This window comes from Saimiri boliviensis, chromosome 1 (assembly GCF_048565385.1).
Source record: "Saimiri boliviensis isolate mSaiBol1 chromosome 1, mSaiBol1.pri, whole genome shotgun sequence".
In the NCBI taxonomy this organism is placed as follows: Eukaryota; Metazoa; Chordata; class Mammalia; order Primates; family Cebidae; genus Saimiri; species Saimiri boliviensis.
The window spans coordinates 275,035,898-275,053,070 of NC_133449.1; the positions used below are offsets into that span (position 1 = coordinate 275,035,898).

At 34.3% G+C, this 17,173-nt stretch overlaps 1 protein-coding gene across 1 annotated transcript in view; it reads left to right on the forward strand.

Annotated features, from left to right (window-relative positions):
• CDH9 (cadherin 9) overlaps window positions 1-9,655 on the forward strand; it is a 167,985-nt gene extending 158,330 nt beyond the window's left edge. The window contains exons 10-12 of the mRNA XM_010331608.3: window positions 2,377-2,494; window positions 2,596-2,847; window positions 7,448-9,655. Coding sequence (XP_010329910.1) covers window positions 2,377-2,494; window positions 2,596-2,847; window positions 7,448-7,935 — 858 coding nt within the window. The 3' untranslated portion in view covers window positions 7,936-9,655. The remainder of the gene's footprint in view (window positions 1-2,376; window positions 2,495-2,595; window positions 2,848-7,447) is intronic.
• The last annotated feature ends 7,518 nt before the right edge of the window (window positions 9,656-17,173 follow it).

The window sequence follows — 17,173 nt, forward strand, 5'->3', positions numbered from 1 at the left end:
AATTTTCATAGCATAGTTACATATTACTTATTCAGTTACTTCCTTCTTAATGAAAATTTGGTTTATGTGTAATGTTACCCTAGCAGGTAGTACCACAATGAGTATTGTAGTACATTATGCTTGTTTACCACCTGGTATTACTTTCCTTTCACGATATAATTCTCAAAGTAGGAGTAATTAAATTCTATCTATAAATATTAATAAATGTCCCCAAGTACTTGTTCAAATCTGTCATAAACTAGGTGATATTCCCACCAAATATGTATGATTGCCTATATATTTAGCATTTCTAGATTTTAAATGTCTGCCAATATGTAAATTTCTCATAACACTTTTAGTGTGAATTCTTTCAAATTCATGAAGACCAAACTTTTTTTTTCATAAAAATGTGGCCTTAAAAATAATTTATAGCTGCATTAGTTTCCAAGAGCTTCCATGACAAATTACCACAAACAGAATGACTCAAAACACAGAATTTCATTTCTCATAATTTTGGAGGCTGGAAGTATAAAATCAACGTGCAACGGGGCTATGTTCTCTCTAGAGGCTCTAGCAGACTACCTTTCCTTGGCACTCTCTAGCTTCATGTGCTTGCCAGCATCCTTGACATCCCTTGGCTTGTGGACCTCAACTGCTCCAATCTCTTGTCTCCATCATTTCATGGCATTCTTCCTGTATCTGTTACTGTGTCCAAATTTGCTTCTTCTTTTGAGGACTCCAGTCATTAAATGAGTTTTCCCTAATTTAGAATTGATCTTATTTTAACTGGATTTTATTTGCAAAGAGCCAATTTCCAATAAGCCACATTCAAAAGTATTGGGATTTAGGACTTAAACAGATCATTCTGGGGAACACAAAGGTGACTTTTCTATAGTCACCTATAAATGTTCTTTCCTCACTTATCTATTATTATGCTTGTCTTTTATTGATTCAGGTGAGCTTTTGATATATTACATGCTAATATTTTATAAAAATTAAGTAAAACTGATATAACTAAGATAATTATTTAATATATATTATTACACTCATGGAATTTAACAAGGTTAAACATAGAAGTATATGTATATCTTCATAAAATATACTTAGACAAGGCCCATATAATAATTTCAAGAACTCAAATGTCATGTAAGTAAAAGATCAATCTTTTTACGATTTAAATTATTACTAAAAGTTAGATTTGTTATTGCTACTTAGGAACAGGAGATTGAGCAAAAATATTAGATATTACAAATTTTTTTATGTTCCAATTTTCTAAGGAGAAAAGTTTATTAAGTTTTTATTAATAATTGTGCACTTTCAAAAGCACTTTATTAAAAATAGTTACATATCATTGTCAAAAATGATGAAATTATAGTTAATATAAAATTAAAGTGAATAAAACACTGACTAGTGAGTATGTAGGTTAGTATGATGGTAAAAGATATACAGTGAAACAATTGAAAGCTTAAACTATTGTGAATTTCAATAACTGTTCACCATATAATATTAGACTGTGATACCTGTTTGGTTTTGTAGAAAAGAAAGTTAAAAGTCAGGGTAATTAAATGACTGTGATTTCAAATCACATAGATCGCACATACCCCAATGTGTTGCTCAGTGCTTTTCCTACTATAAAATGCTCAGTGAGCTTTTTCTGCCCAACCCATAGTTAGCTGTTCCTTATTCCATTAGGGCACACTTTTTATTTACTTACACTAGCTCAGCCAAGCGGTGCTCTAATTTTGAAACATCAACATTGATTTTACAAAACCTTAAAAGCATTTCTTTGTATACCTGTCTTTGCAAATACCATTAAAAGAAAAGCAAGCAATTTGAATAAAATAGTGCAATTATAGTAATGATGCCCATAGCTTCAAAATCATTTTATTTCTGATAGTACCTGACAAATGCATGTATTATTTAAAAAATATATTAATAATATTGTTAATATATGGGGTGATTGTGCTAAGCATTTGGTGTTTTTAAAAATGCATCTTCTATGTACTCATTTCTTGAAGAATTATTTTCCAGTGAATAACAGATTTCTCATCAATTAATACTAAAAGGGACTGTTCCTTTCAACAATATCAAAAGAGGATAGGTATTGGAGGAATTGAATTTTGCTTTAAGGTGGCCAGTTATAAGACAATAATGTATTCAGATACCTTGCAAACCATTGCTTAATGGATGTCTTTCACTCGTAACTAAGTAAGTTACTGAAGACAAAATCATAACAAATAATACGTTGGCATAATTTTCTGAAAATGGCATTTATTTTGTTTTGCCGCTTTGTTTTTGTGATGTATTTAAAGCACAAACACATGGATTTAAGATATCTTCGAATAACAAGAAAATTGCCTTAGGCTTAATTAATTAATTAATTTATTTTGGTTTCAGTTGATTCAGACTATCAGTGTCATGGATAAAGATGACCCTCCCCGAGGTCACAAATTCTTTTTTGAACCAGTGCCAGAATTTACTCTCAATCCGAATTTCACCATTGTAGATAATAAAGGTACTAAGAAAATTCTAAAACTAAAAATTATGAGACTTTAAGATACAGAGTTAAAAACAGTTACGAAAGTTGCTGGTTCTTCACATTTTTTTCTCCCCCAGACAATACGGCAGGGATCATGACTCGAAGAGATGGCTACAGTCGCAACAAAATGAGCACCTACCTACTGCCCATTTTAATCTTTGACAACGATTATCCGATTCAAAGCAGCACTGGCACACTCACAATTCGTGTGTGTGCCTGCGACAGTCAAGGAAACATGCAATCCTGCACTGCAGAAGCCTTGATTCTTTCAGCCGGCCTGAGCACGGGAGCTCTCGTCGCGATTCTGCTCTGTGTCCTCATACTGCTTAGTAAGCTCTGCCCCGCTGAACGCTCCTTTAACTCACAGAAATCTCTCCCTCACTGTCCAAGGATGGTGCACTGAGTAACACTTTTCTCTGTAGATAAAGATAGAACATTGTCACTTTTCATTGAAATGTTTCTTTCAATTAGGAAAAAATAAGCGTTTTTGTGTGTGGGGATAGGCCCAGCTTTCCAGAGACCAAAACCAAAGATCTAACAAATGCTATACACATGAATATTTTTAAAAATAGATTTTATACCATTAGCTATTATATCTTTGACTAACTATAGTCACTCTTCTAAGCAGATTTGATTTCATTGATTTCATCTTTGTGTCAAGCGTACAAATAACTTTGTTTCTTTTCTTGAGACAGAGTCTTGCTCTGTTGCCCAGGCTAGAGAGCAGTAGCACAATCTCAGCTCATGGCAACCTCCACCTCCTGGGTTCAAGCGATTCTCCTGCCTCAGCGTCCCAAGTAGCTGGGATTACAGGTGCCTGCCACTATGCCCAGCTAGTTTTTTGCATTTTTTGGTAGAGATGAGTTTTCACCATGTTAGCCAGGCTGGTCTCAAAGTCCTGCCCTCCTGATTTGCCCACCTTTGCCTCCCAAAGTGCTTGGATTACAGGTGTGAGTCATTGCTCTGGGTCGTAAATACTTTTTTTTTTCTAGAGAAAGGTTACATAATTTTCTCCAAGTCACTCATTTAGAAAAGATTTTAGCTGGCCGGGCACGGTGGTTCAAGCCTGTAATCCCAGCACTTTGGGAGGCCGAGCCGGGTGGATCACGAGGTCCGGAGATCGAGACCATCCTGCTCAACATGGTGAAACCCCGTCTCTACTAAAAATACAAAAAATTAGCTGGGCATGGTGGCGCGTGCCTGTAATCCCAGTTACTCGGGAGGCTGAGGCAGGAGAATTGCCTGAACCCAGGAGGCGGAGGTTGCGGTGAACCGAGATCGCGCCATTGCACTCCAGCCTGGGTAACAAGAGTGAAACTCCGTCTCAAAATAAAAAAAAAAAAAAAAAAAAGAAAAAAGAAAAAAGAAAAGATTTTAGCTAGCATTCAAACGTATTACTCTACTATAGAGTTTTCCTTTCTATTATTCTCAAACCAAAGACTACTTTGCCCTTACAAATAACGGTTACTAACGAATTCTGAGTTATCTATATCAGATATCTAATATGCAAATGCATTAAAATTGTCACAGTAAGACATTTTCCTCTATATAACTTGATATGTATTGGTGTCACATACTAAATCAAAAAGTTAAAATTTGTTTTTAAAATATCACTATGTCACTGGGGTCACATCGAGCCCTGCAATACTTTCTAAATGAAGTCATGTTCCAACAGCGAATGTTTTATTTGAGCGTGCACTAACAGGACAATGATTTAATTCAATTAGACAGTTGTTCCACTGGAAAATATTCCCAAAAAAATTGTTTCCATCAAATATTCAGCCCAAATGCTTATGCTTAGGGCAGGAGAGCTAGCCAAATTTATGTTCTAATGCTCATATGTGCTGGCTCCTTTTTTCTGCAAATCCTTTCAAACTATCTGGATGAAATCCCTTTGGCCAGATATCCTTGCAGGACTTCAGTAGGGGATTGATGAAAGTGAGGGAAAAACATTTGTCTCAGTTAAGATGATCCAACCATTACCAAAAACATTTTCGCAGTGTGGTTTAGAACAAAGACACTGCTACCATCACCATCAGCAGTTTCAATCCCCACCTACTGCTAGAGAGTTCAAATCCTGGGTAAAATGTTTTTGTATCCCTATGGAGATAAAAATTTGGCTTAGCCTTTTAGCTAAGTGCTACTAATTTCACGTTGTTTTATTTGCTAAGGCAGTTGCACTTTCCTAATTTAGAATGACGTGAAAATATCTGCATTGTTAGATCACTTAAAAAATTTCTATATTAATGTAATGTACACACACACACAAAGACAGTCATGCATACATAGGAAACTGAAAGCATTCCTCCAAACAAGTTTAGGTATTTTAATATTGTCAAACTAACTTTGATACTATTTTTCTCTATGCAGAAATCCTAGAAGGTCTCTTCTTATATTCTGCAAATTCAGCCACCTTTGTTCCTTGAGCAATATAGAAAGCACTAATTTTTTATTTTTCACTCTCCCAGATCATTGCCTAAATGTGAAGTGATTTTCTATTACTGTAGTTAAAAGTGCTTCTAATTCAGAAATGTATATTTTCAAAGTTACAAAAGCAGGTTATTGTTGTTTTGAGTCTTAATGGTAATGGCTGGACATAGTTATTGCATTTCTACAGTTAAGAGAGTTCACTTTTTATAAGATGATGACGTAACATTAACGATACTATTTTAGATGTACTTTCATATATTTTGCAAAAATGTAACTCTTAATTTATATCTATTTCACAAGGCAAGGTGGAAGATTAAAACCTAGTTTTTAAACTTTTTGGTTCTAGGGACACTTTGGCACTCCAATGAAGGACCTAGCCAGAATAATGATTTAAATTTATAAGAGTGAAAAATGTAAGACAAACAGGGAATACACTTATATAAATGAAACAAAAAACACAAAGAAAAACGTGCTTGCTTATTAAATCATGCATGCCATGCTCTGGAGCAAGTCTAACTATGGTTTGATTTATCTGTCAAACTGTAATGCAATATAAAGTATCTGTCACACACACTGCCAGTATCACCATAATATATGCCAACATTCCTATTGGAAAGAAATGCTAAATTTCAGTTGCAGATGGATGAAAATAATGATGCACTTTTTTCATTTCCTATCCTATTCTTTCTGAATTCAGTTCGCATGCCCCATATTAATAAACTAAATCTAAGAGATTATCTGATAATTTTAATCTGGTAGAAAAGAAAAAGTTCAGAACAGATTCCAAAGACCATTTGTGGGAATTAGTAAGAGTCTGTTAACTAAAAACCCTTAATATAATTTGACTACAAGACTGTTATTTTATTGATAAAAAGTAAAGAACTTACACATTTAATATTAAACTTAGAAAGAAATATCTTTTTCTAGTACATGACTCAAATTTGGTGGGTGTCAGATCCATGTTGGACTTAACTAATCTTAGGTCCATCTTTTAAACGGAGAGTACAGAGGTCTCATTTTTACTGCAGAGGTTTTTCTGCTTGTTTGTGTGTTTGTTTGTTGTAAATGTCTCTAAGATGATCCTGAATATAGATCAGCTCCCAAAGCCCATTCTGTGGAGGTTAACTACAGATACTTACCATGTTTTGTAAAATCTTTCTATAAGTTAGGAGAGCTGAGAAAAGTGTACTGGCCAATATAAAAATACCACTGAACAGGGTGTTAGTGTAGTTAAAGCGGCCTCAGGGGCCATGTTGAAGTGTAGTCTCAATGACAATGAGTATGCTTTATTTAATCTGGACGTAACAACCGAGAAAAGGAAAAATAGCTTCTTCAGCCAACATTTTCTTATTTTTTGTGAAGCATACATAACACTGACAAATCGTTAAGTGCCCTAAAGTAAAGGAAATCTAGTTTGTATTTTTCCCTGGTAATGTTGAAGTGTGTTTTGGAGATATTTTCTTGAGTTTATTCTCACATTTCCTATGTATGGAAATGTATGGGCTTGTCAAACTTTTAATGGAAAATTTATATTTTGAAAATTATGTTGGCTTCTTTTTAAATGAATCTTATTAATTGCAACACACACTTACTAGGAAAAGGTTCATCTTCCAATATACATAATAATTTGAATTCCAGTATTATAATGAGAAATAAGAAAATACATTATATGAGGGGAAGTTCACAGTTAACTTTGTAACATAGACATGTAAACAATAAAAATAATACAGCAAGCAGAGGCAATATAATTAACATTTCATTCCAAAAGCTGAAATCAGACTGTGTGTGTCAAAGGAAATCCTCATTAACAAGATATAATCTGAGATGTATTTAAAGATAAGTTAAAGATGAGTTTGAGTTTGAATTTTATGTTGTAACTTTTAGAGTTATATTTCATCTTTCCAAGCCCCCTGCAAAATTAGAACACTAAAGGAATTTAATTAAACATAGGCGATATGAGTAGTGATAAAATCAGTGATTTGTACATATTCGTGTGTGTCTGTATGTACACACATATGAATATAATGCATATACAAGTATATATGTATCTATATATGTGTAATGTTTTGCATAAATTCCCTTGAATCATTAAGAAATTATATTTGTGCCAAACTGAAAGGAATGATCAATATCATTATGATTACAATTTTAGCATTTTTCTATTTGAAACAAGTACCCATTTGTAAAGACCACTGAGATGTCAGGCAATTACAGTTGAAAACATATAATAATTTTCTTGAGTAAAGCTTTTTCAATGCCAGAAGTTCATAGGAGAGTATGTCTTGACCGTAAATTCATGCCATGGTCATATCTGCTCCTTTATCAATACAGTACATACAGTTATTGCCTTGAGGAACTCTGTATTTGTACAGGGTAGTTAATTCTTTTTATTCAATCAATCTTAGTATCTCCTGCACCAAACAAAGTTCACACACAGAAGTGGATTCTATTTTATCCTGACTCATGAAATCTCACTGTTTTCTCGTTTCTTATTGATAGTTTTAGTCGTGCTGTTTGCTGCATTGAAGAGGCAAAGAAAAAAGGAACCTCTGATAATTTCAAAAGACGACGTCCGGGACAACGTTGTGACCTACAATGATGAAGGAGGCGGGGAGGAAGATACCCAAGCTTTTGACATTGGCACATTACGAAATCCAGAGGCGAGAGAAGACAGTAAACTTAGACGGGATGTAATGCCCGAAACAATTTTTCAGATCAGGAGGACTGCGCCTCTGTGGGAAAATATTGATGTACAAGATTTTATCCATCGAAGACTAAAAGAAAATGACGCAGACCCAAGTGCACCTCCATACGATTCACTGGCAACATATGCCTACGAAGGGAATGATTCCATAGCAGATTCACTCAGTTCTTTAGAATCTCTCACAGTTGATTGCAACCAAGATTACGATTACCTCAGTGATTGGGGGCCTCGTTTTAAAAAACTTGCTGATATGTACGGGGGTGATGATAGTGATCGAGACTAAGAGGATTGTTTGACTTGATCAATATTAGTGGAAGTACTATGTTATTAGATTGAGTGGCCTGAATTATCACGCTGGAAGGAAATTTTTCAAAAAATTGAAATCACAAACAATACATAGGTGTTGTCTTAGTAGGGACTTGCTTAATCAGTAAGTATTCGTGAATGAATATGAATGATATAGATTTTTTAAAAAGTAATGACCAGTTCACCCTCTTTGCCTAACAATCTCGGAAGGAAAGTATATCACATCAATAATCAATAAAAATACTTAAAAGGCTTTTTGTGCCTTTTCTTAAGTATAATAATTTATAAATGTTTTCTTAACTGACTTTCAGTCACCTTTACTATTAAACTAAACATTGTGCAACTGCTTTGTAAATTAATATGGAAAAGATATAACCCTAATGAAATAGGAATGACTATTACTGCCATATTTATTTAGTTGAAGAATGTCTGTGTTAATTCATTCATATTTTTATAAATGTATATTTATATTTTTGTATTTTTATGAAATAAACTAGTATTTATAAAATACATTTCATTTTATTTAATTCCTAGAGACAGATCTGATCTCATTTATAACAAAATGTTTTACACTTTCAAATGTAAAACATGATTCACTCAGGGAATAAGCAGTTAAGAAACTACTGCATGAATTTGGACCTACAATGTAGTGAAAATATAAAATAACTTGGTACAAATTTTTCCATTTCAGTCACTTAAATATGGACTAATGTTTATAGGACCACTGATGTCTAATTATCAATAGAGTATGAGACATATTTGGAATATAAAATATTACATGTATATATATATATATATATATATATATATAGAGAGAGAGAGAGAGAGAGAGAGAGAATTGTGGATAATAAACTTTGTTTTTTTGCAAGTCTTTACTATGGCATCAACCAGTGAATTATATTTGAGAGTAAATGAAGTGTGTGCCAGTAATGTTATGTAAATATAGAAAAAAATCTAAATCAATCTTATTTCATTAATAGTGTACTTTTCAAAATGAGAAATCATAGTTTTGATTTTTTTTTTCTTTCATGATGAGACAATTCATGGGATATGTGATCAGCTGTGGGTAACATGTTTAAAATGTGTGTTGAAGACTAGAGAGTTAGTTTTTAAATTTATTATTTTATTGAGGAAATTCCAAGTCATTGAATTTGAGAAAATTATGAATGAGCTAAAGGAAAAGTAGAGAAAAGGAACCTAAAAGAATGTGATGGCTTACTAATGATTGTGATTGTCCAGAAAATAGAATATAGGCACCTCAAAGCATGAGAGAGAAGAAGAGATGGAAATTTTAACCATCATCTGCAAATATTTGAAAGATTGCCATGTATAAACTGGCCGATCTGGCCTAGAGTATAAAGTTTAAACCAAGAGATGGGAACTTCGCAGAGAGATTGCATGTTATCTATTTTCTGTGCCAAGAATTAACCTTTTATTCTTCTTTAATTATTCATCCTTGAAGCAGCGAATGTCATGTCATGGTGATTCCTAGGTAGAATTCAGACAGGAGAAATTTAACTTTGTCTGGTCTGTTACCAAGAGATTTTTAAGGAGCAAATACCAAATTGTAAACATGTACTTATTTGTTGTTATATCACTAAGCTTTTGTAGACCAAGACTAACTCTAGAACTTTATCTTCAATAGCTAATACATATTAAAAATTTAACTTAATGCTGAGAAAAATAGTACTATTAAGAATTATTTGAAGCCGGGCGCGGTGGCTCAAGCCTGTAATCCCAGCACTTTGGGAGGCCGAGGCGAGTGGATCACGAGGTCAGGAGATCGAGACCATCCTGGTCAACATGGTGAAACCCCGTCTCTACTAAAAATACAAAACATTAGCTGGGCGTGGTGGCGCATGCCTGTAATCCCAGCTACTCAGGAGGCTGAGGCAGGAGAATTGCCTGAACCCAGGAGGCGGAGGTTTGCGGTGAGCCGAGATCGCGCCATTGCACTCCAGCCTGGGTAACAAGAGCGAAACTCCGTCTCAAAAAAATAAATAAATAAATAAAAAGAATTATTTGAAATGTTTCTGCTGATCACAATCACCCAGAAAACAGAAAGATTTTAGTTTTGGTTTTAATTTAGATAATTTTAGTTTTACCTTAGAAAATAATTAGTTTCCCCATTGCCAAAGCTCATCCATCATAGATCAGACAAATACCTGAATAGGATATATAGAGGGGTTTGAGGTAATTAAAAAACAAGTTAGGCATCTAGCAAGCCCTTTTATAATCAATCACTTTATTCTATAATCACTAGAAGTTTAAGTAACAATAAGAAAATCAATTCTAAGAAGACCTATACTGACTGTATATGTAGTGGCTGTTTAAAAAAAGAAGACATTATGTGGCAGGAGAGATGAGGAAATTGATAGTTACGTAGCTTGCCTGGGCTAACCATGCTTGAAATACTAAGAGCACTGCAACAAACCAAGCTACCTACAAGCTATAGATCTACAACTGATATGAGAAAGTCATATCATCATTAGATAGAATAAGGCATTAAATTTTTTAGCTTGTGAAATATTGTTTGGCTGGCTGTTTTGTGTGTGTGTGTGTGGACAAATAATGAAGTTAGTTTCAAAGTTCTCCCTTTCTTTGATCTGTGAAATGGTTGACCTGTGGTAGTCTTTATATGAAGGACAGAGCTAGCAGAATTAATATTAACTGCTATATGATTGTTTTTCGATACCTGACTTAAATACCATGAATCAGAGGACCTGACTGAATCAAGGAAATTAACAGACCTGTGTAATACTAATACTTTCTATACTTTTCTAACAATCTATGAAATAGCCATAGTAGGGAAAATGCATTTAGAAGCCAGATGGACAAGATTTTGTCATTTTCTTACTAGCAAACTAAATGAATCATTGAAATTCTTCAGAAAAAAAAAAAAAAAAAAAAAAAAAAAAAAAAAAAACAGACATCATAATATTCACCCAATTGGATTTGGAATTTATTTTACTAGATACACAGAATATCCTCAGTAAGATTAGTTTCTATTACTTTATTCTCATGAACTATGGGGTTGGTAAAATTTGAAGATAATTTATTCTTAATGTGTACTTGCCAAACTAAATTAATTAGCTCTGATTATTTCAAACTAAAATAGAATTAAATTAAAATCAATTGAGTAACCATTATCCCAAATATAATTAAACTTAATTTCATTGTTTTATTTAGAAAGTTCAATAATTTTCAGAATATATCTATATTTATATCTGAATTTCTGTCAGTATGAATAACCTAGCTACACTATTTGAATTTTAATACAGAGCCTGGATATTATTCCATTCAATTTTCCTCTCAGGCACATTGAATCGATTCCAATAACTTAAATACTAAACTTAGTAAAGAAAATAAAATAGTATTAACAATAAAAACAAGCAAACAAACAAGAACAAAAAACCAATAATATCTCACCTTAGTCATCGGTGGATATTGATCATTCCTTTCACTTTGGCACAAGTATCATAATTGGCCTCCAAGATTCTTTATTCTGTTGGTTGCTCTTTAACTTTACTCTGTCTTTGTTACTGGTTCTTTCTCTTCTTTTCTAGCTCTTTATTTTAGAGTTACCCAGGCTTTCTTCCTTTCTATTAAATTCAGGTCCTCAGTATTCGTATCAATTTTCCAGCTACTATACATGTCTGTATCTGTATCTCCATAAGAAATAGATTGCAAATTTCTGATTTTTTACCTCCCACCTTCACCTCTTTCTAATAATCCAAATATATACCCAACTAACTATTCTAAACTTCTGCTTGAATAGACATGCCAAAGTAACGTGTCTAAATTTTAACTGCTAATTTCCACTCCCATCTTTTCTCAGCTTGTCCCATCTCAGTTAATGAAAAAGATATCCTTCTAACTGGCCAGGCCATAAACAAAGCAGTCAATCTTCATTCATCTCATTCTGTTATCCTCCATATCTAATACTTTTAAAAAAATCCTACTAATGATGCTTTCAAAATATGACTGGTATACAAAGACTTTTCATCACATCTCCTGCTACAATGCTGGTCTAATAGTCACGCCTGGATTACTACAATGTGGTTCTAAGTGTTTCTTCTCACTAGCTTCTGTTCCTGCCATCTATTTCCAACCCAATATAGAGCAGGTATGCTTCTTTATTTAACTAGCTAAGTTTAGACATGTCACTTCTCTTTTCAGAACTTACCAGTTGTTCATTTACAGTGAGAGGCAGTTCTCATAGTGGCCTCTAAAGACCCATCAGATCAGATTCCCATTATTTCTCTGATAAATTATTCTTACTTCTTTCACTCATTTCAATTCAATTATTCTGGATTCCTTGTTTTTCCTCAAAACTGGCAAGCATTTTTTTCCATTTGACCAACTAATCACTTTCTTTGGAGTAATCTTTCCCCAGATAGCCACAAAGTTAACTTTATAACTACGTTCAAGTCCATTTCTAAATGCGACCTTCTTAGTGAGAAATATATTGGCTGGTCTATTTAAAGTCACAGTCCTCCACACCCATTTCTCCCTTCTCTATTTTTGAAAATACACATTTGCCACAGCACCTTTTACCAATCAACCTGATATAGAATGTGTTTATCCTTTTACTTTTTGTCTCTCTACTTCTACTAGAATGCTTGATCTCTTTGGACAACCAATTTTATCTATTTTATTCATTAAAGTATCTCAGGTGCCCAGATTGCTGTCTCATGCCTTGTTTGTATGCAGCAAATACTTGACGAATTTTTAATAAAATGCTCAATATTTATGTATGAGCATTTTAAAAATTTTGTAGAATATTATAAATACACGGGAGGTTAAAAAACAAATGTGGCTGGGCATGGTGGCTCATGCCTGTAATACCAGCACTTTGAGAGACAGAGGTGGTAGGATTGCTGAGGTCAGGAGTTCAAGACCAGTCTGGGCAACACAGGATAAAACCCATTTCTACATAATTTTCGTATATGTGTATATGTATATATATATATATATATATATATATATACACATATATATATGTATATATATATATATATATATATATTTAAATTGTACTTTAGGTTCTGGGGTACATGTGCAGATCATGCAGGACTGTTGCATAGGTACATACACAGCAATGTGTTTGCTGTCTCCATCTCCCCGTCACCTATATATGGCATTTCCCCCCATGTTATCCCACCCCAACTTCCTTAACCCCCACTGTCTCTCCCCTAGTGACCCCCCAATAGACCCCAGTGTGTGATGCTCCCCTCCCTGTCCCCATATGTTCTCATTGTTCATCACCCACCTATGAGAGAGAACATGCGGTGTTTGATTTTCTGTTCTTGTGTCAGTTCGCTGAGAATGATGGTTTCCAGCTTCATCCATGTCCCTACAAAGGACACAAACTCATCGTTTTTTATGGCTGCATAGTATTTCATGGTGTATATGTGCCACATTTTCCTTTTCCAGTCTATCATTGATGGACATTTGGGTTGGTTCCAGGTTTTTGCTACTGTAAACAGTGCCACAATGAACATATGTGTGCATGTGTCTTTATAATAGAATGATTTATAATCCTTTGTATATGTACCCAGTAATGGGATTGCTGGGTCAAATGGAATTTCTATTTCTAGGTCCTTGAGGAATTGCCACACTGTCTTCCACAATGGTGCAACTAATTTGTGCTCCCACTAACAGTGTAAGAGTGTTCCTGTTTCTCCACATCTTCTCCAGCATTTGTTGTCTCCAGATTTTTTTTAATGATCACCATTCTTACTGGAGTGAGGTGGTACATCAATGTGATTTTGATTTGCATTTCTCTAATGAGCAGTGATGATGAGCATTTTTTCATATGTTTGTTTGCCTCATATGTGTCTTCTTTTGAAAAGTGTGTGTTCATGGCCTTTGCCCACTTTTGAATGAATTTGTTTGTTTTTTTTTTTTTCTTGTAAATCTGCTTTAGTTCTTTGTAGATTCTGGATATTAGCCCTTTGTGAGATGGGTAGATTGCAAAAATTTTTTCCCATTCTGTTGGTTGCCGGTTCACTCTAATGATTGTTTCTTTTGCTGTACAGAAGCTCTGGAGTTTATATAGATCCCATTTCTCTATTTTGGCTTTTGTTGCCAATGCTTTTGGTGTTTTAGTCATGAAATCCTTGCCTATGCCTATGTCCTAAATGGTTTTGCCTAGGTTTTCTTTTAGGTTTTTTATGGTGTTAGGTCTTATTTTTAAGTTTTGAATCCATCTGGAGTTAATTTTAGTGTAAGGTGTCAGGAAAGGGCCCAGTTGCTGTTTTCTGCACATGGTTAGTCAGTTGTCCCAACAGTGTTTATTAAACAGGGACTCCTTTCCCCATTGCTTGTTTTTGTCAGGTTTGTCGAAGATCAGATGTTTGTAGATGTGTGGCATTGCCTCTGAGACCTCTGTTCTGTTACACTCAGTTTTTAAAAATTAGCTAGGTGGAGTTGTGCCTGCCTGTAGTCCTAGCTAATTGGAAGGCTGAGTCAGGAGGATGGCTTAAGCCAAGGAATTCAAAGGTGCAGGGAGCTATAATCATACCACTGTACTCCAGGCTGGACAACAGAGCAAGACCCTGTCTGAAACAAAAATAAACAAACAAACAAATGTGAACAAGAAAATTATATTCAAATTTACAACAATGTACCTGCTTTAAACACAATATTAATTACACTCTCAGCTGTTAAATTGAAAGATGGTTTGCTGAATTCTGGTTGATGACGATTAAGTCACTATTTGCAAAGATCTTTTCAAAATTCCTGAAAAAAATTTTCAAGTTGAAAAATAAAAGCCTTATACAACTAAAATTGTATTGAATAATCTTAGTTTCTAAATGATAATCGTAATGGAATTTTACTAGATTTCAGACCATCGACTCGAAATGTCAGTATCAAAACTCAAGCCCACACAGAAAAGGAATAAAAATGTAAAAGCTTTCTCTTCTGCAGTTGTAATTAACTTTACAATGGCCTTGTCATTGGGCTGCTCTCAGCTCCTGTTGTCTTACAGTTGGGTGATGTATTATGGGTTCTGGCAAGCTTAACAGCTAAACTCTAAGAAAATGTTGTTTTACTTAAATATGCTTAATTGCTTCTCAAATTTCAGTAAAAGTATTGGAACATCTTTAGAATAAATACACTTTAATGATTGTTTATAATGCAGTAGAAATATCAGCTATTTAAATCTATATGGTGAAAATAGCAACCCTGATACATTGAACCTCATCTGACCTGTAGTCAGTTACTGGTTTTGTTCTGTTTTGTTTTGGAAAGAATATTGTTAGAATATTGTTTTTAACAGTGTTAACAGTGTTAAAAACTGTAACAAGTTACCATACTATTGACCACATTTAAAAATCAAGATATTGTACCTGTAAATCATTCACTTTAAATTTTCTTAAATAATAGATCAGTGAAGTTAATTTAAGCATTTATTCCTTATATTTATGTTACACTCAGGTAATTTTATAACTTGCTAGTTCAAGTCAGTGACAGTTTTTTTTTTAGATGTTTTAATATTCTTATTTCTGAATGGATATGTATAAAACTCATGAGTGTAATAATTTTTCAACAATATATACCTTTTTTTTTTTTTTTTTTTTTTTTTTTTTTTTTTTTTGAGACGGAGTTTCGCTCTTGTTACCCAGGCTGGAGTGCAGTGGCGCGATCTCGGCTCACCGCAACCTCCGCCTCCTGGGTTCAGGCAATTCTCCTGCCTCAGCCTCCTGAGTAGCTGGGATTACAGGCACGCACCACCATGCCCAGCTAATTTTTTGTATTTTTAGTAGAGACGGGGTTTCACCATGTTGACCAGGATGGTCTCGATCTCTTGACCTCGTAATCCACCCGCCTCGGCCTCCCAAAGTGCTGGGATTACAGGCTTGAGCCACCGCACCCGGCCTAACAATATATACCTTTTAATGATATTTCATTTTAACCTAACCAAAAATATATATGCTATGATCTATACTATTTCATAATACTTTTGGCTTGGTTTTTTTGTTTTCTTATAACTGATTTTGCCCCAAACTCTAAATTTCAGCTTCAGATACAAATGAGTAGGGAATTGATTTTACATTCTTGAGGAAATGTCTTTTGCAGTTTGCTGAACTGCTCCAGTCTGGACAGACCAGTTGCTTACTTGGCCTATGCTGAGCCCTCATTCTGGTGTTTCCTTCTACCATCAGCTGGGGATGCCCTTGATCTCCCCTGAAGAGCTAGAGTCCTGAGCCCCATATCCCATATCAAGCACATTCTGTTTGTTTTCCTTGCTCTGCCTCCTCCCAAATATAAGATAATTTGGATTACACATCTCCCAAATAATGTTATTATTTACTTTTGTATAACATTATAGCTTTATTATACAGTAAACTGAAAATATTCCTTGGTAATAAATTGTTCTTTTTGTTCTGGCTGTACTGGACAATTTGGAGTTTTGCTAGTAGGAAGGATGTATTTGAACTCCTCCATCATCAGAAATCTCTTTTATGGATATGTACACACAGTTTCATTAAATTATATTATCTGCCTGCTTCTGGCAGATAATGTCATTTAAGCTGGTAACTCCTATTATGTAACGTTAGCTACAATTTCTTAAATGTTATAAATGCTGTTAATAAATACCTTATTATTGATTTTTAACTATTTTAAGCCTAGTAGGTAGTTCTTATTCATATTAGCAAATAAGAAATTAATATGTAGGATCAGGCACAGTGGCTCAAGCCTGTTATCCCAACACTTTGGAAGGCCAAGGCAGGCGGATCAGCTGAGGTCAGGAGTTTGAGACAAGCCTGACCAACATGGAGAAACTCCATCTCTACACAAAATACAAAATTAGCCAAGCATGGTGGCACATGCCTATAATCCCAGCTACTTGGGAGGCCAAGAGGCAGGAGAATCACTTGAACCCGGGAGGCAGAGGTTGCAGTGAGCCAAGGTGGCATCACTGTACTCCAGCCTGGGCAACAAGAGTGAAACTCTGTCTCCCCACAACCAAAAAAAAAAAAAAAAAGAAAGAAAGAAAGAAATTCATATGATTAAAAAAAATCTTTCCAGGTGATTATGTTCTTGAGATGAATGTAAGTATTCAGATTTTCTTTCTTCACATTCATTCAATATTTTTCAGTGCATCGTATTCTAGATTTATTTAATGCCTTTCATATATTAGAAATTTGTTATGCACACATTCATTTAATAGTCAATTATGACATAATCCAGAATAGCATTTTTAT